The sequence below is a fragment of the Coregonus lavaretus genome (genome assembly GCF_964263955.1).
Source record: "Coregonus lavaretus genome assembly, chromosome: 36".
Lineage (NCBI taxonomy): Eukaryota > Metazoa > Chordata > Actinopteri > Salmoniformes > Salmonidae > Coregonus > Coregonus lavaretus.
Genome location: NC_140023.1, coordinates 22,725,477 through 22,749,047, shown reverse-complemented (window position 1 = coordinate 22,749,047; position 23,571 = coordinate 22,725,477). Strand labels below are relative to the sequence as shown.

Sequence of the window (23,571 nt, the reverse complement as noted above, 5' to 3'; positions counted from 1 at the left end):
ATGTTGGCTATCTACAGTACACCTTGGACGTCGGCTCAAGCAGAAATTTAAAGTAAAATCGCCCTGCACAGGTAGTTTGTGTTTGTTTGAATCCCGGCCATAAAAGTCTAAAAAAAAGTCTAAATCTAAAATAAATCCTGACAGAATTGTGGTGAACAAACAAAACAATCTGACGAACGAAAAAGAGACTGGGGCCTTACCTTCTGCACGGCGGCCCACTCACAGAGGACCAGGGCCACAGCGATGCGCTGCAGGGCAGACTTGGAGTTGAGGTGGAAGAGCAACAACTGGCCCAGAGACTCAGCCGGCCGGATGTCCTGGGAGGACGAGTTGAGCTGCGGGTCGCAAATACACCTACACAGGGCCCCCAACAGTCTGAAGTAGAAAAATATTTTACAGGTTCATAATTTATGCAAATGTTGTAACTGGATTTGTCCCAATTCCACCATAGTGTTTATTTTTCCCCTTGCCTTCTTTTGTCAAGAAAACACAAGTTTCATACTGGTTAGTTCAATGAGGAAAACACGCTGGGATGTGTGAAACGTTTGTATCTCAGCCGCTGCTAAATCATTGCCACCACTCTCCAAAAAATATGATTTAAATTGTCTTTTTGAATAATTTATCATGATAGTAAAACGTTTTCAGTGTACACTTAAATTAATAAAGCCTAATATCAAGTATGTAGAAAAGCTATACATTTTTTTAATAACATCTTTGAGAATTAACAATCACCTAAATAAAAACCAGACAATCAGGGAGAACTTGTCATGGCATAGGGCCCACATTGATTTTGTTATAAATGTTTGAGTCACTCAGATTAGCTTTAGGAACAGTGTTGTTCAATAAAATCCCAGGGAAAACACTATCAATCAACATACAGTGCATTCGGGAAGTATACAGACTCCTTGACTTTTTCCACACTCTTACGTTAAAGCTTTATTCGAAAATGGGGATTAAATTGTCCCCCCCCCCCCCCCCAATCAATCTACACACAATACCCCATAATGACAAAGCAAAAACAGATAATTTGAAATTTTAGCAAATTTATTTAAAATGTAAAACTGAAATATCACATTTACATAAGTATTCAGACCTTTTACTCAGTACTTTATTGAAATCACCTTTGGCAGCGATTACAGCCTCGAGTCTTCTTGGGTATGATGCTACAAGCTTGGCACACATGTATTTGGGGAGTTTCTCCCATTCTTCTCTGCAGATTCTCTCACTCTCTCAGGTTGGATGGGGAGCGTTGCTGCACAGCTATTTTCAGGTCTCTCTAGAGATGTTCGATTGGGTTCAAGTCCGGGCTCTGGCTGGGCCACTCAAGGACATTCAGAGACTTGTCCCGAAGCTACTCCTCCGTTGTATTGTGTGCTTAGGGTCATTGTCCTGTTGGAAGGTGAACCATCGCCCCAGTCTGAGGTCCTGAGCGCTCTGGAGCAGGTTTTCATCAAGGATCTTTCTGTACTTTGCTCCATTAATCTTTCCTCTCGATCCTGACTAGTCTCCCAGTCCCTGCTGCTGAAAAACATCCCCACAACATGATGCTGCCACCACCATGCTTCAGCGTAGGGATGGTGCCAGGTTTCCTCCAGGCATGACACTTGGCATTCAGGCCAAAGAGTTCAATCTTCGTTTCATCAGACCAGAGAATGTGGTTTCTCATGGTCTGAGTCCTTTAGGTGCCTTTTGGCAAACTCTAAGCGAGCTGTCATGTGCCTTTTACTAAAGGCGTGGCTTTTGTCTGGCCACTCTACCATAAAAAGGCCTGATTGGTGGAGTGCTGCAGAGATGGATGTCCTTCTGGAAGGTTCTCCCATCTCAAGAGGAACTCTGGAGCTCTGTCAGTGACCATTGGGTTCTTGGTCACCTCCCTGATCAAGGCCCTTCTCCCGATTGCTCAGTTTGGCTGGGCGGCCAGCTCTAGCCTCTTAAATGTAATGGCAAAATGTAGATTTCTGCCTAAATAGACATACCCAAAAGTGACTGCTATTCATGTGGAATACATGATCTTGACATGCAAAAACTTGGTATATTTGGAAAGAAGACATCTGGGAGATGCTGAGGAAATGATCAGTAGATAGGATACATAGTTCAGAATACACAAGATCAAGCACACACAAAATATGTTTTTTTTATTTTGAAAGTCATCTTTCATTGACAAGCTAAATTCAGCAAAAAAAGAAACGTCCCTTTTTCAGGACCCTGTCTTTCAAAGATAATTCATAATTATCCAAATAATTTCACAGATCTCCATTGTAAAGGGTTTAAACACTGTTTCCCATGCTTGTTCAATGAACCATAAAACAATTAATGAACATGCACCTGTGGAACGGTCATTAAGACACTAACAGCTTACAGACTGTAGGCAATTAAGGTCACAGTTATGAAAACTTAAGACACTAAGAGGCCTTTCTACAGACTCTGAAAAACACCTAAAGAAAGATGCCCAGGGTCACTGCTCATCTGCGTGAACCTGCCTTAGGCATGCTGCAAGGAGGCATGAGGACTGCAGATGTGGCCAAGGCAATAAATTGCTATGTTCGTACTGTGAGACGCCTAAGACAGCGCTACAGGGAGACAGGACGGACAGCTGATCATCCTCGCAGTGGCAGACCACGTGTAACAACACCTGCACAAGATCGGTACATCACACCTGCAGGACAGGTACAGGATGGCAACAACAACTGCCCGGGTCACAGCAGGAATGCACAATCCCTCCATCAGTGCTCAGACTGTCCGCAATATGCTGAGAGAGGCTGGACTGAGGGCTTGTAGGCCTGTTGTAAGGCAGGTCCTCACCAGACATCACCGCAACAACGTCGCCTATGGGCCCAAACCCACCGTCGCTGGACCAGACATGACTGGCAAAAAGTGCTCTTCACTGACGAGTCGCGGTTTTGTCACCAGGGGTGATGGTCGGATTCACATTTATCGTCAAAGGAATGAGGGTTACACCGAGGCCTGTACTCTGGAGCGGGATTGATTTGGATGTGGAGGGTCCGTCATGGTCTGGGGCGGTGTGTCACAGCATCATCGGACTGAGCTTGTTGTCATTGCAGGCAATCTCAACGCTGTGTGTTACAGAGAAGACATCCTCCTCCCTCATTTGGTACCCTTCCTGCAGACTCATCTTGACTTGACCCTCCAGCATGACAATGTCACCAGCCATACTGCTCGTTCTGTGCGTGACTTCCTGCAAGACAGGAATGTCAGTGTTCTGCCATGGCCAGCGAAGAGCCCGGATCTCAATCCCATTGAGCACGTCTAGGACCTGTTGGATCAGAGGGTGAGGGCTAGGGCCATTCCCCCCAGAAATGTCTGGGAACTTGCAGGTGCCTAGGTGGAAGAGTGGGATAACATCTCACAGCAAGAACCGGCAAATCTGGTGGAGTCCATGAGGAGATGCACTGCAGTACTTAATGCAGCTGGTAGCCACCAGAGATACTGACTGTTACTTTTGATTTTGACCCCCCCCTCCCCCCCCCTTTGTTCAGGGACACATTATTCAATTTCTGTTAGTCACATGTCTGTGGCACTTGTTCAGTTTATGTCTCAGTTGTTGAATCTTGTTATGTTAAACGCAGTTGACAGTGAGAGGACGTTTCTTTTTTTGCTGAGTTTATAAGTGAATTATTGATGACTAGAGCTGGAAACACTTCAGATGGCTTCCACAACATGTGAACAATATCAGGAAAATGGGATTGATAGACCTAACAACTAGAAATGGGCAGATGTTTTAGTAAGTGGTGTCAGGTGTGGTCACGGGACATTTCCTAGTGTCCCTAAACCTCTCCAAAGTGGCATGTCTGTGAATTCCAGTGCTATTACATATTCGCAATCCCTAAATGCCATTTCTTCAGTATAAAAAACAATTTCTACCATATCAACCTCACTCAAACATTGTAGTGTTGTTATGGGGTATCCAGGGTACATTCAAGTGTCCTTTCAACCTCTCCAAAGTGTCAGAATGTGGTAATTGCACTGTTTATGCACACTGGATGTGCCTAAAAGTGATTGCTCACTATAAAAACGAAGTTTCTACAACACCAACCTCTCTCAAACATTGTGGTGGTGTCGTGGGACATACAGGGGATATCCAAGTGTTTTTTCAACCTCTCCAAAGTGCCTGAATGTTTAGCCTAGGCATATCCAATGTATTGGTCAAACATACAAATGAACTGTTCACAAAAACAATATAAAAGCAACAGATATTTTTATCCAGTTTTTTATGTATGTCTTATCAAACAAACTTGGTTACACATGTGTCCTTCACTAAAAAAGGTGAAAAAATAGAAATAAGCTGAACTATTTACAAATGGCATTAGTCTTCATTTACATCCCAGGTGTAGATGATTAGATTTCACTTTCACCATAGCTTGTGCATGTCGTGATAGTCTTTGAAGCAGTCCCTCTCTGCCAGGTAAACAAAAAGCGAACTGGCATTTCGGACAGAAGAACTGGCATTTCACCCTCCCCCCCACCCTGGGTTTTGTTGTGCCACAAGCCCCCATTGTCTTTTTCAAGAGGTCTATGAAAAGCATTGGACTAGTATAAAAATTGTCCACAAAGAGCTTGTAATCACTGCCAAGTAAAGGGAAGTCCATCAACTGCATGACAGAGGCAGAGGCAGAGGCTGTAGGCAGAGGCTGGAACGACTAGCACAAAGAGCTTGTAGCCCCATTTGGTCAGCTTATTTTTCATATATTGCTTCAAGCCAATTCAAGCATTTGAGGCAACCATGCGCTCATCTACAGATAGACTTTGAGCAGGCTGGAAGTAAGTTTTGCATGCCTCTACCATGTCATGATAAAGGGGCTTGACTCTTGCAAGACGATCACACCCTGCAGTCCCCTTCTTCTGGTCATTCTCCTGATCCTTTTGTGGGTCACTCTTGTGAAGAGTACGGTTGACAGCCAAGAATCGGTTTTCACTCATGATGGAGGTGGGGGAACTTGAACCGATAGAGTGGGGACTTGCTCCAGTTGTCAACTAGTCTTGATACCTTTACCAGTCCCATGTAAATCACCAAGGAAATGTAGTTGAGCATGTCACCCATGGTGATAGGTTTCCAGGACATCTTCCTTCCCCCCTGCTGCTTCTTGTCCCCATACTTGTTGGTATGACTAATTATTGTTCCCAGTACAGAGGTGGTAAAGTAGAGCTGAAACAGCTGTAAGGGTGTGTATGTTTCATAATATAATTTAGCAGACGCTTTTGTCCAAAGCGACTTAGTCATGTGTGCATACATTTTTTTTTAACGTATGGGTGGTCCTGGGGATCGAACCCACTACCCTGGCGTTACAAGCGCCATGCTCTACCAATTGAGCTACAGAGGACCGACTGGTCGTTTTGGTTTAAACCTAAATTGTTCTGGCTCCACATCATCTTCAAGGACCGTATGCCACCTGTCCTCAGTTTCATCTCCCTCTGTTGTGCTGCTTCCACTGCCTCTCCCTCTCCTCTGTAGAGGCCTAGATCTCCTCCCTGCCCCTGCACCTCCAGATGAACTGGCAGAGAGGGGAGTGTTGCCAGGGCCTGCAGTGGGGGAGGTTGAAGAGGAGTGGGGTGTTTGCGGAGTAGTGGATGTAGAACCATCAGACGGGGTGATTGACATAGCAGTGGGGGGTGAAGACCAGCGGGGCGAAATTGCTGGGGAGGGGTGGCTCCCAAACGTCATCATCCAAATCCTCCACTCTGTGGTGAATAAAATAAAGGGATATATTGTTGTAAGACACACAGAATTACAGTTGACTAAATCTACAAAACATTACTGTAAAGTAAAAACACCAAGCCTAAACTTTACCTGTACAGTGACTCACATCGGTGTGAAGCACACACACGATGCAAACTAACACTTTGCAGAGGTGAGAACCACAAAAACAATGGCCATGAGAGTTTAGTGGCCTCTCCAAAGTTACAAGGATGAAACTTAGAACAGCAAACTAATATGAAACACATATAATTCCAAAGTAGTTATTTTCTAACATTGAAATTACTTGTTACATAGGCATATGTAAACTAATTCCAAAGCAACAAAAGCAGACAACTTATAAAATGAAATACATATAGTAAATTAGCTATATAAAGTGAATGAAAATAAATTTACTTACAGATCTAAAAGTGGATCCAATCCTTCCAGAAACCAATCTTTGTCGGCCGAGTCGAAATCGTCGTTGTCCAAATTGCTCCCCGATCCGACTCCAGTATTTTATTCAAAGCTTCTATGTCGGTATACTTATTCATGGCTGCTTTCTTTTTAGGTTCCTGTTCAATATTCATAGTTTTTCCCTTTACATTTTTTTATTGAGAAGCCATCTTTTATACTAAGGCGATTAAATTAAAGCGATGAAATCTGTTTACAATGTAATGTAGCGTGCTCAGTGAGTCTCGTCTGAGCCAGGTAGCAATAGTTCGCATTACGCATAAAAAAGGTTCTAGGCCTTGCTGTGTCCCACCCAGGTCAACTGCATATCCCTGGAAAGCTTCTCATTGGCTACAAGACTGTCAAGGTGCCATAGTAGTCAATCCCCTGTGTAATGGATGCCTACAGCACGTAAGCAGGCAACATATTTTTGATGCATAAAGATAGTCACTCGGTGGACATTCAATGTTTTACATCGAAGTCATACATCATCAGATAACATTAGCAATAGGCTAGATTTGTTCCTACCAACCTAAGGATTAATTTGATACACACACCCCCCCCCCCCCCCCCCCCTTTAGTCTCTCAGGATCCAACCGCTGCCTTTTGTCCCAATTCTACCATTTAGTTATTTTTCTAAAATATCTCTAGGGATTAAAATTAGATGGAGAAATAGAAACAGGGAGACTAACTTGGCGGCCATGAGTCGAGCCCGTGTCACCACATAGTCCCGCGTCATTGGGTCCTCGGTCACAGTTTCTGTGCCGGCGATGTACTCCTGAACAGTCTCCTTCACCTGAACCAAGGCTCCCTGGCGAGGCTTCCCACCAGCCTTCTCCTGTCAAACGATATTAGAGAACATCTGCATCAGAAACCTGGGTTAGGTTCAGTGATTTTTTTTGTTGTTGCCCAAAACGGACTGGTACCATCAGAGGTTGTCCAATAAGAACAGTCACTTTTGTTTTCCATTGCAGAAAGTCTACAGTGTGCCCTAATGAACAGCGCCCTAGACTATTTCACATCATCATACCAGACAATATGAGTAACCATCCTCTCACCTTGCAGCGAGACTTGACTTCCAGCAGCATGTTGATGTCTATGGGGATGTGAGAGGCTTGCATCATCAGACAGAGCCAGGCACCCATCCAGGGACAGCTGGCTGCCACCACGTACTGCTGAGGGGCCTGGCGCAGCAGCTCTGTCCACACCTACAAGACAAACTCATTAAAAACAGCAGCCAGGATTTACGGTTGCAAAATCCCTGGAACTTTCAATAAATTCCCTGGTTTATTTAAAAATGTTGTGACGTCATTACGTCCCGCTGTTTTTATCGACACGATCGTTAAATGGAAATGCACCCAAGCAGGCAATAGTCGCATCAGTTTTCTATACATGCTTTCTAAATGTCTACAAAAAAAAAAAAAAAAAAAAAATGAATAAAAAAAAAATCACTGGACAAGTTAATGGAAACATGGCTAATGTCATATCCTGGCTAGGGATACTACAATTCTGTCGAGACAATTGGAACCTGGGGATGATTAGGTGGCCATGATGGTATGAGAGCCAGATTGGGAATTTAGCCAGGACACTGGGGTTAACACCCCTACTCTTACGATAAGTGCCATGGGATCTTTAGTGACCACAGAGAGTCAGGACACGTGTTTAACATCCCATCCTAAAGACGGCACCTTACACAGGGCAATGTCCCCAATCACTGCCCTGGGGCATTGGGATATAGATAGATATAAACTCAGCAAAAAAGAAATGTCCCCTTTTCAGGACCCTGTCTTTCAAAGATAATTAGTAAAAATCCAAATAACTTCACAGATCTTCATTGTAAAGGGTTTAAACACTGTTTCCCATGCTTGTTCAATGAACCATAAACAATTAATGAACATGCACCTGTGGAACGGTCGTTAAGACACGAACAGCTTGCAGACGGTAGGCAATTAAGGTCACAGATATGAAAACTTAAGACACTAAAAGAGGCCTTTCTACTGACTCTGAAAAACACCAAAAGAAAGATGCCCAGGGTCCCTGCTCATCTGCGTGAACGTGCCTTAGGCATGCTGCAAGGAGGCATGAGGACTGCAGATGTGGCCAGGGCAATAAATTGCAATGTCCGTACTGTGAGACGCCTAAGACAGTGCTACAGGGAGACAGGATTGACAGCTGATCGTCCTCGCAGTGGCAGACCACATGTAACAACACCTGCACAGGATCGGTACATCTGAACATCACACCTTCGAGAGAGGTACAGGACGGCAACAACAACTGCCCAAGTTACACCAAGAATGCACAATCCCTCCATCAGTGCTCAGACTGTCCGCAATAGGCTGAGAGAGGCTGGACTGAGGGCTTGTAGGCCTGTTGTAAGGCAAGTCCTCACCAGACATCACCGGCAACAACGTCGCCTATGGGCACAAACCCACCGTCGCTGGACCAGACAGGACTGGCAAAAAAATGCTCTTCACTGACGAGTAGCGGTTTCGTCTCACCCAGGGGTGATGGTCGGATTCGCGTTTATCGTCGAAGGAATGAGGGTTACACCGAGGCCTGTACTCTGGAGCGGGATTGATTTGGATGTGGAGGGTCCATCATGGTCTGGTGCAGTGTGTCACAGCATCATCGGACTGAGCTTGTTGTCATTGCAGGCAATCGCAACGCTGTGCGTTACAGGGAAGACATCCTCCTCCCTCATGTGGTACCCTTCCTGCAGTCTCATCCTGACATGACCCTCCAGCATGACAATGCCACCAGCCATACTGCTCGTTCTGTGCGTGATTTCCTGCAAGACAGGAATGTCAGTGTTCTGCCATGGCCAGCGAAGAGCCCGGATCTCAATCCCATTGATCACGTCTGGGACCTGTTTGATCGGAGGGTGAGGGCTAGGGCCATTTCCCCCAGAAATGTCCGGGAACTTGCAGGTGCCTTGGTGGAAGAGTGGGGTAACATCTCACAGCAAGAACTGGCAAATCTGGTGCAGTACATGAGGAGGAGATGCACTGCAGTACTTAATGCAGCTGGTGACCCCACCCCCCCCACTCCCTTTGTTCAGGGACACATTATTCCATTTCTGTTAGTCACATGTCTGTGGAACTTGTTCAGTTTATGTCTCAGTTGTTGAATCTTGTTATGTTCATACAAATATTTACACATGTTAAGTTTGCTGAAAATAAACGCAGTTGACAGTGAGTGGACGTTTCTTTTTTTGCTAAAATTAAATTTATTTTAGGGGGACAAGAGGAAAGAGTGCCTCCTACTGGCCTTCCAGCAGCATCTGGTCTCCCTTCCAGGGACCGACCCCGTTTAGCTTCAGAGGCAAGACAGCAGTGGGATGCATGGTGGTATACTGCTGGCAAATAGGATGGAGGAACTTTCCATCCAACCAGAAAAGAAAGGCAAAGCAATTCAGGCATTCTTGAAAGTCAGGACAATCCTTGTCCTGCAAAGAAACATTTTTATAGCTGAAAAAAATGATTTTGCAAGCAGCAGGCATTTAGAATTAAATGTGGAGTGGAGCTTATAGTTACGTGATGACATGACATGATCATGTATTCTAAAAAGTATCCATCATTTGTCGCAATAAAGAGAGACAAAAGAAAACTCCACCACCTGTCGAAAGGATAAAATGTTTATTGATCTTTAGAAAACGTCTACTACATCTGCCGTTTCTATTACACATCAATTTTCTTTGCAAAATTGCTTTTGTCTAATAAACCTGGGTCAATGGAAACCTGTCTAGTGTGGTGTGTGTCTCAAACCTTTTGGATGAGGTCCAGGATCTCCTGATTGCTCTCCAAGATGCAGGACTGGAAGATGTGTCGGAGCATGTCTTGCAGGACCTGGTTGAGCCATAATGCACAGCTCTGGAACAACAGACTTCAGTTATGAAAACGAAGAGTTGTACTCATACATAAGCATTCCAAAAATTGGCCCAATCTCAAAATCGACTCCAAGACCCTAACGCCCCACGTGTGTTGTTGACCTGAGAGGATTCGATTGGTATAAGCAATATGGTTAAACCTCCACCTAGCCCATCAAGGGGCAAGGCAGAGCTATTACCTTAATGCCAGATCTACACTAGTGCATAGGGGTCTATTTAGGATTGGGCCATTGACATAGTTTTCTTTTAAAACCCACCTGGTCAGCTTTGGATAGTAGGGTGAAAAGGGTCTCTAGTGCGGCCCGTCTGACTGATGATATGGTGTGTCTAAGGAATGGCCAGACCCGAGGGACGAGGACCGTTAGGGACTGCTGCATGCTGGAGGGACAAAAGAGAGCATTGTTAGGCCTGTCAACCCTTGCAAAAGTTGTCCTCAGTACATGCAAAGCACACTAGACATTTCATTGACAAAGGGAACTAAAAACAACAATTCTACACCTTGTTGTACTTAAAACAAAAATAACCACAACAAAAAAAACGTACTTGTTTGAACGTTTCTCAGCCATATAAAACACCATTGACTTTACAAGACATCTGCTCTTTACCACAACAATTGTAGATCTTCATCGGAATGTTCCTTCAAGTACAAGATGTTCATGATTTCCATGATGAAGTGGGAGAGGTTATCTATCTGTACAGACAGGAGAGGAGTCACTCACCTGCACTGTCGGACTTGGGGGTAAGTGAGCAGAGAGGACAGTAGGGTCATGATGCTGTTGGTGGAGGCAGTCAGGTCATCCAGCTCCAGGAGAGCGTCCCACAGGGAGTTCACTATGAACGGGACCTGAACAATAAAGAGAAAAAAAACTGTTTTATGTAGATCATGACTGCAGAGACAACTGCTATGGTTCGCACAGCACTGAATAAAACAGAGCAAATAAACTCAACCTGGGAAAACAAAAATGAGTATTTCTTATTGCATACAGTGCCTTGCAAAAGTATTCACCCCCCTTGGCGTTTTGTCTATTTTGTTGCATTACAACCTGTAATTTAAATGGATTTTTATTTGGATTTCATGTAACGGACATACACAAAATAGTCCAAATTCGTGAAGTGCAACGAAAAAATTTATAACGGAAAAGTGGTGCGTACATATGTATTCACCCCCTTTGCTACGAAGCCACTAAATAAGATCTGGTGCAACCAATTACCTTCAGAAGTCACATAATTAGTTCAAGTCCACCTGATCTCAGTATACACACAGTTTTTCAACCACTCCACAAATTTCTTTTTAACAAACTATAGTTTTGTCAAGTCGGTTAGGACATCTAATTTGTGCATGACAAGTAATTTTTCCAACAATTGTATCACAATTACAGTGGGTCAGAAGTTGACTGTGCCTTTAAACAGCTTGGAAAATTCCAGAAAATGTCATGGCTTTAGAAGCTTCTGATACGCTAATTGACATCATTTGAGTCAATTGGAGGTGTACCTGTGGATGTATTTCAAGACCTACCTTCAAACTCAGTGCCTCTTTGCTTGACATCATGGGAAAATCAAAAGAAATCAGCCAAGACCTCAGAAAAAGAATTGTAGACCTCCACAAGTCTGGTTCATCCTTGGGAGCAATTTCCAAATGTCTGAAGGTACCACGTTCATCTGTACAAACAATAGTACGCAAGTATAAACACCATGGGACCACGCAGCCGTCATACCGCTCAGGAAGGAGACGCGTTCTGTCTCCTAGAGATTAATGTACTTTGGTGCGAAAAGTGCAAATCAATCCCAGAACAACAGCAAAGGACCTTGTGAAGATGCTGGAGGAAACGGGTACAAAAGTATCTATTTCCACAGTAAAATAAGACCTATATCGACATAACCTGAAAGGCCGCTCAGCAAGGAAGAAGCCACTGCTCCAAAAACGCCATTAAAAAAGCCAGACTACGGTTTGCAAAGGCACATGGGGACAAAGATCGTACTTTTTGGAGAAACGTCCTCTGGTCTGATGAAACAAAATAGAACTGCTTGGCCATAATGAACTTCGTTATGTTTGGAGGGAAAAGGGGAAGGCTTGCCAGCTGAAGAACACCATCCCAACCTTGAAGCACGGGGGTGGCAGCATCATGCTGTGGGGGTGCTTTGCTGCAGGAGGGACTGGTGCACTTCACAAAATAGATGGCATCATGAGGAAGGAAAATGATGTGGATATATTGAAGCAACTTCTCAAGACAGTCAGGAAGTTAAAGCTTGGTTGCAAATGGGTCTTCCAAATGGACAATGACCCCAAGCATACTTCCAAACTTGTGGCAAAATGGATTAAGGACAACAAAGTCAAGGTATTGGAGTGGTCATCACAAAGCCCTGACCTCAATCCTATAGAAAATGTGTGGGCAGAACTGAAAAAGCAATGCTACCAAATACTAATTGAGTGTACAGTGAGGGAAAAAAGTATTTGATCCCCTGCTGATTTTGTACGTTTGCCCATTGACAAAGAAATGATCAGTCTATAATTTTAATGGTAGGTTTATTTGAACAGTGAGAGACAGAATTACAAAAAAATCCAGACAAACGCATGTCAAAAATATTATAAATTGACTTGCATTTTAAATGAGGGAAATAAGTGTTTGACCCCTCTGCAAAACATGACTTAGTACTTGGTGGCAAAACCCTTGTTGGCAATCACAGAGGACAGACGTTTCTTGTAGTTGGCCACCAGGTTTGCACACATCTCAGGAGGGATTTTGTCCCACTCCTCTTTGCAGATCTTCTCCAAGTCATTAAGGTTTCGAGGGTGACGTTTGGCAACTCGAACCTTTAGCTCCCTCCACAGATTTTCTATGGGATTAAGGTCTGGAGACTGGCTAGGCCACTCCAGGACCTTAATGTGCTTCTTCTTGAGCCACTCCTTTGTTGCCTTGGCCGTATGTTTTGGGTCATTGTCATGCTGGAATACCCATCCACGACCCATTTTCAATGCCCTGGCTGAGGGAAGGAGGTTCTCACCCAAGATTTGACGGTACATGGCCCCATCCATCGTCCCTTTGATGCAGTGAAGTTGTCCTGTCCCCCCCAAGAATTGAACCCTGTGGCACCCCCATAGACTGCCATAGGTCCAGACAACAGGCCCTCCGATTTGACACATTGAACTCTATCTGAGAAGTAGTTGGTGAACCAGGCGAGGCAGTCATTTGAGAAACCAAGGCTATTTAGTCTGCCAATAAGAATGCGGTGGTTGACAGAGTCGAAAGCCTTGGCAAGGTCGATGAAGACGGCTGCACAGTACTGTCTATTATCGATCGCGGTTATGATATTGTTTAGGACCTTGAGCGTGGCTGAGGTGCACCCATGACCAGCTTGGAAACCGGATTGCATAGCGGAGAAGGTACGGTGTGATTCGAAATGGTCGGTGATCTGTTTGTTAACTTGGCTTTCAAATACTTTCGAAAGGCAGGGCAGGATGGATATAGGTCTGTAACAGTTGGATCTAGAGTGTCACCCCCTTTGAAGAGGGGGATGACCGCGGCAGCATTCCAATCTCTGGGGATCTCAGACGTTATGAAAGAGAGGTTGAACAGGCTAGTAATAGGGGTTGCGACAATTTCGGCGGCTATTTTTAGAAAGGGTCCAGATTGTCTAGCCCAGATGATTTGTAGGGGTCCAGATTTTGCAGCCCTTTCAGAACATCAGCTGTCTGAATTTGTGTGAAGGACAAGCGGGGGGGGGGGGCATGGGCAAGTTGCAGCGGAGGGTGCAGAGCTGGTGGCTGGGGTAGTGGTAGCCAGGTGGAAAGCATGGCCAGCCGTAGCAAAATGCTTGTTGAAATTCGATTATTGTAGATTTATCAGTGGTGATAGTGTTTCCTAGCCTCAGTGCAGTGGGCAGCTGGGAGGAATTGCTCTTATTCTCCATGGACTTTACAGCATCCCAAAACCTTTTGGAGTTAGTGCTACAGGATGCAAATTTCTGTTTGAAAAAGCTAGCCTTTGCTTTCCTAACTGCTTGTGTATATTGGTTCCTAACTTCCCTGAAAAGTTGCATATTGCGGGGGCTATTCGATGCTAATGCAGTACGCCACAGAATGTTTTTGTGCTGGTCAAGGGCAGTCAAGTCTGAGGAGAACCAGGGGCTATATCTGTTCTTAGTTCTGAATTTTTTGAATGGGGCATGCTTATTTAAGATTGAGAGGAAAGCACTTTTAAAGAACAACCAGGCATCCTCTACTGACGGAATGAGATCGATATCCATCCAGGTCAATTAGGAAGGCCTGCTCGCTAAAGTGTTTTAGGGAGCGTTTGACAGTGATGAGGGGTGGTCGTTTGACCGCGGACCTGTTACGGACGCAGGCAATAAGGCAGTGATTGCTGAGATCCTGGTTGAAGACAGCGGAGGTATATTTAGAGGGTAAGTTAGTCAGGATGATATCTATAAGGGTGCCCATGTTTACGGATTTAAAGGTTGTACCTGGTAGGTTCCTTGATAATTTGTGAGAGATTGAGGGCATCTAGTTTGGATTGTAGGATGGCCGGGGTGTTAAGCATATCCCAGTTTAGGTCACCAAGCAGTACGAACTCTGAGGATAGATGGGGGGCAATCAATTCACATATGGTGTCCAGGGCACAGCTGGGGACTGAGGGGGGTCTGTAGCAAGCGGCAACAGTGAGAGACTTATTTCTGGAAAGGTGGATTTTTAGAAGTAGGAGCTCAATCTGTTTGGGCACAGACCTGGATAGTATGATAGCCTGCAGAGCTCTATCTTTACAGTAGATTGCAACTCCACCCCCTTTGGCAGTTCTATCTAGACAGAAAATGTTGTAGTTGGGGATGGACATTTCTGAATTTTTGGTGGCCTTCCTAAGCCAGGATTCAGACACTGCTAGAACATCAGGGTTGGTAGAGTGTGCTAACGCAGTGAATAACTCAAACTTAGGAAGGAGGCTTCTGATGTTAACATGCAAAAAAAACAATGCTTTTACGGTTACAGAAGTCAACAAATGATAGCTCCTGGGGAGTAGGAGTGATACTGGGGGCTGCAGGGCCTGGGTTAACCTCTACATCACCAGAGGAACAGAGGAGGACTAGAATAAGGATACGGCTATAGGCTTTAAGAACTGGTCTTCTAGTGCGTTGGGTACAGAGAGTAAAGAGGGCAGATTTCCGGGCGTTGTAGAATAGATTCAGGGCATTATGTACAGACAAGGATATGAGTACAGTGGAGGTAAACCTAAGCGTTGGGTAACAATGAAAGAGATAGCGTCACTGGACAGCAATATGTGAGTCAGAGAGCAGTTCGAATTGCTGCTACAGCACAGGCTAGCAGGAAGCATGGCTGTTGTTTGCGTGTGCTAGCGGGCCGGGGTTAGCAGATGGATCATCGTGGTCGTCGCAACGGGAAGCCTGTTGAAACCACAGACGATTACGTCGGCAGACCAGTCGTGATGGATCGGCGGGGCTCCGTGTCGACTCTAGGAGGTCCCGTCCGGTTGACAGAGGGGTAGATAGCCGGGAGATGGGCCTGACACGAGGCTAGCTCAAGGCTGATTAGCCAACAACAACATCCATTTGGTTGCAGCTAGCTAGTTGCGATGATCCGGAGTTAAAGGTCCAGTGATTCCGGCAGAAAAACCGATATGTTCTGGGTCGATAACACGCTGTGCAGACAGTGCAGACTGGCCGATAATAGTCCAGGCTAGAGCTGGCTGGTAGGTAGTGCAGGCCACAAACAATGGTGAAAAACTAGTTAGCTGCCTACTCCCGTCCGGTAGACAGAGAGGTAGATAGCCGGGATATGGGCCTGGCTCGAGGCTAGCTCAAGGCTAACTGGTGCTTGCTTCGGGGGCAGTGGTGATTAGCCAACAGCAACATCCATTCGGTTGCGGCTAGCTAGTTGCGATCCGGTGTTAATGTCCAGTGATTCAGTTATTCCGGCAGAAAATCCGATGTTCTGGGTGAAAACTGCTAACGGTGGCTAATAGCTAGTTAGCTGGCTAGCTAGTTTCAACTGGAGATTCTAGATAAAAGGTAAGTCAATAATAGAATCCATTCCACATTGAGTGAGGCGGGTTGCAGGAAAGTATATTTAGTAGAAGGATGAAAAGTGAGATAGGGAAATATGTACGAAAAATACAAAAAACAGGCTATTTACACGGACACACACGACCGCACTGCTACGCCATCTTGGATGCAAAGTAGCTAGTAGTCTAGCTTACTGTTGGCGTTTTGGAATAGGAAACAACTGAACTAGGCCTATATGAGCTTGTTTCAGATCTGCATCCCTAAACTAATCCATCAAGTTAAGTCTGACTACTAGGCTACCATTTATTCAACATGCCTCGTTGACATTGGTGAACTGACTATTATTATGTCATTAGCAGCCTACTGTTGACATACAGCTATATCAAGAGGTCAGATCAAGAACTGATTAATTAACATAGACTTAAAAGATTAGTAGGCCTAACATAACTGTTTGTTTCCATCCACGCAGTAGCACACACTGAACTACGATTAGTGCTATCCGGGATCAGAGAGCTAGAGATGCGTCAAAAACCAATGTGCCAACTAGAAGCCTATTTTTGCGTATTTTAGGGTAGTTTTTCGTACCAGCGTACTTCTACCTCAAATTGCGTGCATGGTGGGCAAAATGTGTGCAGGTTGGCAGGTCTGAAGAAGTATACAATGACAGCAAAGGCAAAGCCATGGGAGAGGCATGACTATGTGAGAGGTGAGGTTTGAGAGAGGCTAAAGGGCAGTTACGGTGACCAGATGGAAAGAGTGACTGTGGTGAGGTGCTCCTGTCTGACCTTGTTGGGGAGTAGCTGCACTAAGCCATCCACCACAGGGATGAGGGCCGAGGCCGCCACCGCTCTGACATCATCATCCAGGTCCTGTAGCCCCTCCGTGATGGCAGGGAGCACCCGTGGAAGCAGAGCGGATATCAGGTCCTGAGAGGAAAGGGGGGGGGGGGGGGAGAAAGCAATGGAGCGAGAAAGAAGGTTATAGAAAGACAATGAGTGTAGTCCAGGGATTCAGCCACAGGCCGATTTTTTTCTGGAGTGGCTGGTCGGGGCCCGGAACATAATTACTAATAATTTGTAGATTGCAAATTGACCATAAGAAGCCCAAACAGATAATATTTGACTAAACCATCATAATTTAAAACATGAATGTAAATACTTTGGATTAGATTTCCAAAATTAAAATCACTTGGAGCCGATTTGCTGGTGTTTCTAGTCTTTACTGTCCCCCAATAAAACAAATCTAATATATATTATTATTTTTTGCTTAGAAAACTTGGGGGACCAAATAAATGAACCCGCGGGCCAAATTCGGCCAGTTGGGGAACCCTGGTCTAGTCTATACATGTATAAAACTGGATAACACACATCATGCATGGTGGGCAACAGAGGCAAGCAGACAGGACAGGAGGTTATTGGTACCTGTCGGACTGCCAGGCCATACTTGATGCCCAGAAGACCCCCGTGCCGGACCTCCCACTGGTCCTCCGTCAGCAGCTTCAGCAGGATGTCTACTGTCATGGCAACGGCGCAGTCAGTCATGTGGCGCAAGGCCACGCCCAGTGTCTGGGCACAGGTCTCTCTAACCGGAGCCACCACCTGACCAGAGAGTAGAGACAGCATGTTAGACATACAGCAAAGCCTGACTCGTAAGTGCCGTGAATAGGGTTGAACAATTCTGTAAACTCTTGCATTTTTTAAAACATTTATGCAATATTGTTACCTTACCCTAGAGCAGTGGTCACCAACCTTTGAGTTAAAAAAAAAATCTCATTAAAAAGATTGACATGACTTAACATAAGCCTATTCAACATTAACCAATTAAAAACAGTTCTGTAGCAATGAGGTTTGTGCAGTAGGCTATTGGCCCAATACATCACTGCATATTGGCCATGCTTGAATTGCTTTTCTCAGACCATTTTGAAATTATATATATTTTTTAAATTAGGTATATGATCACACTTTTTTATTTTTGTGGACTGATGGCCTACATCTGATGGTCAAGTCTGAGGGGAGGGAGGAAGCAGCAGTGAGGCTGCCTCTCACCAGACTCAAAGTCCCTCCGTCCTCCCTCCCTCCGCTGAGGAAAGGGGACAGTCTTCTAGCTCATGGCGAAACTCAAGTCGCACTGCATTATTTCTGCCTCATGCACAAATTCATGTTGTTACTCCTATGACCAGAGAAAGTGAAATATTCCTCGATATTAAAAAAGACAAGCCACTAATGATAACAATGCAAGCTTATCGGAACACTTTGCTATACACATTCGTTGCAGCTGCAGTGCTGGTTTTAGCGTGTGGAATTAGGGAGAACGCACATTACGGCTTATAAAGGTGTTGAACAAAGCGTTGAAATTGCGGAATAACTTACAAATAAAAACAGAAGCTCTTTGCTGTATTCATTGAGTCGCTCTCTAGTCATTTTAAAAGTTCCGAAATCTCAGTATCAACTGCATTCAAGGCTTCTTTTTCCAGTCTACGGCTCGAGGAAACTGTGCAGACGCCGTGATCTGAGCCATCGGATTGGCCAGCGGTAGACCTATAGGTGCACTTGATTTTCTCTCTGGGCCTGCCGGGTAGGCGAAGTTCCACCTTCAGACACACGAAATGGTTCAAAATGGGAACACTTTGCCTTCCCAGCGCTACGGCTGCTGAATCAAGTGCACCTACAACCAACAGCGCGAAACAAATACAAAAAATAGGAACGCAAAGCTTTTTCTTTTTACATTTGTTTAGTGATCGACTAGGAATTCCTTGGAGATCGACCGGTTGGTGACCACTGCCCCAGAGGGAGTAAATAATGAAGTCTTATTGAATTAAATTCAACCACCCCACTCAATAGCACGGTAGGGTGGTATGCTACAAGACACACCTCATCAGAGACAAAATCTCCAAAACGGTCCAGAGCAAAGACACAGAGCAGCCGGATGACCACGTCCTCCAGCCACTCCTGGTGGTGCCGCGCCATCTGGAAAAGGTCAGACATCTATTGTGGTCAGATATATTATAGGTAAACTGAAATATTAATGTTTGGTTTGTATGGAGGTTGCATAGAGAGAAGAGTCAGATACAGTACCTGTTCTGCAGTGCATCCCACCAGCTTCCCTCCTCCAGCACCTTGAGACTTGAGGATCTCCCTGAGGCCTGTGCCTGCTCCGTGTCGAATCTGGACACACAGACAGAGCACTAGTAGCTGCACAGCTCATTTTAGTGTCAGTCTAAATGCTGCCCCTTACGTGTTTATACATTGGATCCTTATAGAACAATTACACTGAACAAAAATACAAAACGCAACATGTAAAGTGTTGGTCCCATGTTTCATGAGCTGCAATAAAAGATCCCAGAAATGTTCCATATGCACAAAAAGCTTTTCTCTCAAATGTTGTTTACTTCCCTGTTAGTGAGCATTTCTCCTTTGCCAAGATAATCCATCCACCTGACAGGTGTGGCATATCAAGAAGCTGATTAAACAGTATGATCTTTACACAGGTGATCCTTGTGCTGGGGAAAATAAAAGGCCATTCAAATGTGCAGTTGTTACAACACAAAGCCACAGATGTCAAGTTGAGGGAGCATGCAATTGGCATGCTGACCGCAGGAATGTCCAAGAGAGCTGTTGACAGAGAATTTATTGTGACATTTCTTTGCCATAAGCCTACGTTGTTTTAGAGAATTTGGCAGTACGTCCAACCGGCCTCACAACCGCAGACCACGTGTAACCACGCCAGCCCAGGACCGCCACATCAAGCTTCTTCACCTGCGGGATTGTCTGAGACCAGCCACCCGGACATCTAATGAAATTGTGGGTTTGCACAACCGAAGAATTTCTGCAGAAACTGTCCGTCTCAGGGAAGCTCATCTGCGTGCTTGTCGTCCTCACATGTGTCTTGACCTGACTGCAGTTCAGCGTCGTAACCGACTTCAGTGGGCAAATGCTCACCTTTGATGGCCACTGGCGAAGTGTGCTCCCAGTTTCAACTGTGCCGGTCAGATGGCAGACAGCATGTATTGCATTGTGTGGGCGAGCGGTTTGCTGATGTCAACATTGTGAACAGAGTGCCACATGGTGGCGGTGGGGTTATGGTATGGGCAGGCATAAGCTACGGACAACGAACACAATTGCATTTTATCGATGGCAATTTGAATGCACAGAGATACCGTGATGAGATCCTGAGGCCCCTTGTCGTGCCATTCATCCGCCGCCATCCCCTCTTGTTTCAGCATGATAATGCAAGGGCCCATGTCGCGAGGATCTGTACACAATTCATGGAAGCTGCATACTCAGACATGTCACCCATTGAGCATGTTTGGGATGCTCTGGATCGACAGTATTCCAGTTCACGCCAATATCCAGCAACTTCGCACAGCCATTGAAGAGGAGTGGGACAACATTCCACAGGCCACAATCAACAGCCTGATCAAATCTATGCGAAGGAGATGTGTCGCGCTGCATGAGGAAAATGGTGGTCCACCAGATACTGACTAGTTTTCTGATCCACGCCCCTACATTTAAAAAAAGATATCTGTGATCAAAAGATGCATATCTGTATTCCCAGTTAAGTGAACCCAATAGATTAGGGCCTAATGAACTCATTTCAATTTACTGATTTCCTTATATGAACTGTAAATCAGTAAAATCTTTGAAATTGTTGTGTTGTATGTAATGGCGACTGAGGGGATGGCTGCCGTTTTACAGGCTCCTAACAAACTGTGCTATTTTTTGTGTTTTTTTCACATGGTTTGTAACTTATTTTGTACATAATGTTGCTGCTACGTCTCTTATGACCGAAAAGAGCTTCTGGATATCAGAACAGCGATTACTCACTTCGAACTGGACAAAGATTTTTTCTTTAATGAGTCCGACGCGAAGGATATAGTGCTTCCGAGACCAGGCCCAAATCCCTGTCATTCGTGCGAAGAAAAGACGGAAATACAGGGGGCGGAGATCGGGGTGCATTGTTAGAATTTGTCGCGAGTGGGTAACCCGCCTCTACCATCCGTTCTACTGCCCAACGTGCAATCACTGGAAAATAAACTGGATTATCTCCATTTGAGACTATCCTACCAACGGGACATTAAAAACTAATATCTTATGTTTCACAAGTCGTGGCTGAATGACGAAACTGATAATATACATTTGGCTGGGTTTTCTGTGCATCGGCAGGACAGAACAGCTACGTCCGGTAAGACGAGGGTTGGGGGTGTGTGTCTATTTGTCAATAACAGATGGTGTACGATGTCTAATATAAAGGAAGTCTCGAGGTATTACTCGCCTGAGGTAGAGTACCTGATGATAAACTGTAGACCACACTATCTACCAAGAGAGTTAATGTATATTTTTCGTAGCCATCCATTTACCACCACAAACCGATGCTGGCACTAAGATCGCACTCAACGAGCTGTATAAGGCCATAAGCAAACAAGAAAATGCTCATCCAGAAGCAGTGCTCCTAGTGGACAGGGACTTTAATGCAGGCAAACTTACATCCGTTTTACCTCATTTCTACCAGCGAAAATAAATCTGACCATAATTCTATCCTCCTGATAAGCAAAAACTAAAGCAGGAAGTTGTCAGATGACGCAGATACTACACTGCAGGACTGTTTTGCCAGCACAGACTGGAATATGTTCCGGGACTCATCCAATGGCATTGAGGAGTATACATTTTTGACATTATTTTTTTAAAAACATTTTAGTCATTTAGCAGACGCTCTTATCCAGAGCGACTTACAGTTAGTGAGTGCATACATTATTACATTTTTTTTTTTTTTTTCATACTGGCCCCCCGTGGGAATTGAACCCACAACCCTGGCGTTGCAAACGCCATGCTCTACCAACTGAGCTACATCCCTGCCGGCCATTCCCTCCCCTACCCTGGACGACGCTGGGCCAATTGTGCGCCGCCCCATGGGTCTCCCGGTCGCGGCCGGCTACGACAGAGCCTGGATTCGAACCAGGATCTCTAGTGGCACAGCTAGCACTGCGATGCAGTGCCTTAGACCACTGCGCCACTCGGGAGGTGTATACCACCTCAGTCCACCTCAGGTGTATACCACCTCAGTCACCGGCTTCATCAATAAGGGCATCGACGACGTCGTCCCCACAGCGACAGTACGTACATACCCCAACCAGAAGCCATGGATTACAGGCAACATCCACACCGAGCTAAAGGCTAGAGCTGCCGCTTTCAAGGAGCGGGACACTAATCCAGACGCTTATAAGAAATCCCACTATGCCCTCAGACGAACCGTCAAACAGACGAACCGTCAAACAGGCAAAGCGTCAATACAGGACTAAGATTGAATCCTACTACACCGGCTCGTCGGATGTGGCAGAGCTTGCAAACTATTACGGACTACAAAAGGTAAACCCAGCAGCGAGCTGCCCAGTGACGCGAGCCTACCAGACGAGATAAATGCCTTTTATTCTCTCTTCAAGGCAAGCAAAACTGAAGCATGCATGAGAGCACCAGCTGTTCCGGACGACTGTGTGATCACGCTCTCCGTAGATGATGTGAGCAAGACCTTTAAACAGGTCAACATTCGCAAGGCCGCGGGGCAAAACAGATTACCAGGACGTGTACTCAGAGCATGCGCGGACCAACTGGCAAGTGTCTTCACTGACATTTTCAACCTCTCCCTGACCAAGTCTGTAATACCGACATGTTTCAAGCAGACCACCATAGTCCCTGTGCCCAAGAAAAAGAAGGTAACCTGCCTAAATGACTACCGCCCCGTAGCACTCACGTCGGTAGCCATGGAGTGCTTTGAAAGGCTGGTCATGGCTCACATCAACACCATCATCCCAGAAACCCTAGACCCACTCCAATTCGCATACCACCCGAACAGATCCACAGATGACGCAACCTCAATCGCCCTCCACACTGCCCTTTCCCACCTGGACAAAAGGAACACGAGAGAATGCTGTTCATTGACTACAGCTCAGCGTTCAACACCATAGTACCCACAAAGCTCATCACTAAGCTAAGGATCCTGGGACTAAACACCTCCCTCTGCAACTGGATCCTGGACTTCCTGACTGGCTGTCTACCCCAGGTGGTAAGGGTAGGCAACAACACGGGGGCCCCTCAGGGGTCCGTGCTTAGTCCCCTCCTGTACTCCCTGTTCACCCATGACTGCGTGGCCAAGCACGACTCCAACACCATCATTAAGTTTGCTGACGACACAAGTGGTATGCCTGATCACCGACAACGATGAGACAGCCTATAGGGAGGAGGTCAGAGACCTGGCAGTGTGGTGCCAGGATAACAATCTCTCCCTCAACGTGATCAAGACAAAGGAAATGATCGTGGACTACAGGAAAAGAAGGGACGAACGCCCCCATTCACATCGACGGGGCTGTAGTGGTGTCCACATCACCAACAAACTATCATGGTCCAAACACACCAAGACAGTTGTGAAGAGGGCACGACAACACCTTTTCCCCCTCAGGAGACTGAAAAGATTTGGCATGGGTCCCCAGATCCTCAAAAAGTTCTACAGCTGCACCATCGAGAGCATCCTGAACAGT

At 45.5% G+C, this 23,571-nt stretch overlaps 1 protein-coding gene across 1 annotated transcript in view; it reads right to left on the bottom strand.

The window, feature by feature from the left end:
• LOC311110634 (TATA-binding protein-associated factor 172-like) overlaps positions 1-23,571 on the bottom strand; it is a 66,159-nt gene that overhangs the window by 26,577 nt on the left and 16,011 nt on the right. Inside the window, exons 9-18 of the mRNA XM_084153170.1 lie at positions 19,118-19,207; positions 18,914-19,009; positions 17,465-17,641; positions 16,829-16,969; positions 10,751-10,875; positions 10,289-10,409; positions 9,910-10,014; positions 7,204-7,353; positions 6,838-6,983; positions 201-375 (exon numbers count right to left, since the gene is read on the bottom strand). Coding sequence (XP_084009296.1) covers positions 201-375; positions 6,838-6,983; positions 7,204-7,353; positions 9,910-10,014; positions 10,289-10,409; positions 10,751-10,875; positions 16,829-16,969; positions 17,465-17,641; positions 18,914-19,009; positions 19,118-19,207 — 1,326 coding nt within the window. The remainder of the gene's footprint in view (positions 1-200; positions 376-6,837; positions 6,984-7,203; positions 7,354-9,909; positions 10,015-10,288; positions 10,410-10,750; positions 10,876-16,828; positions 16,970-17,464; positions 17,642-18,913; positions 19,010-19,117; positions 19,208-23,571) is intronic.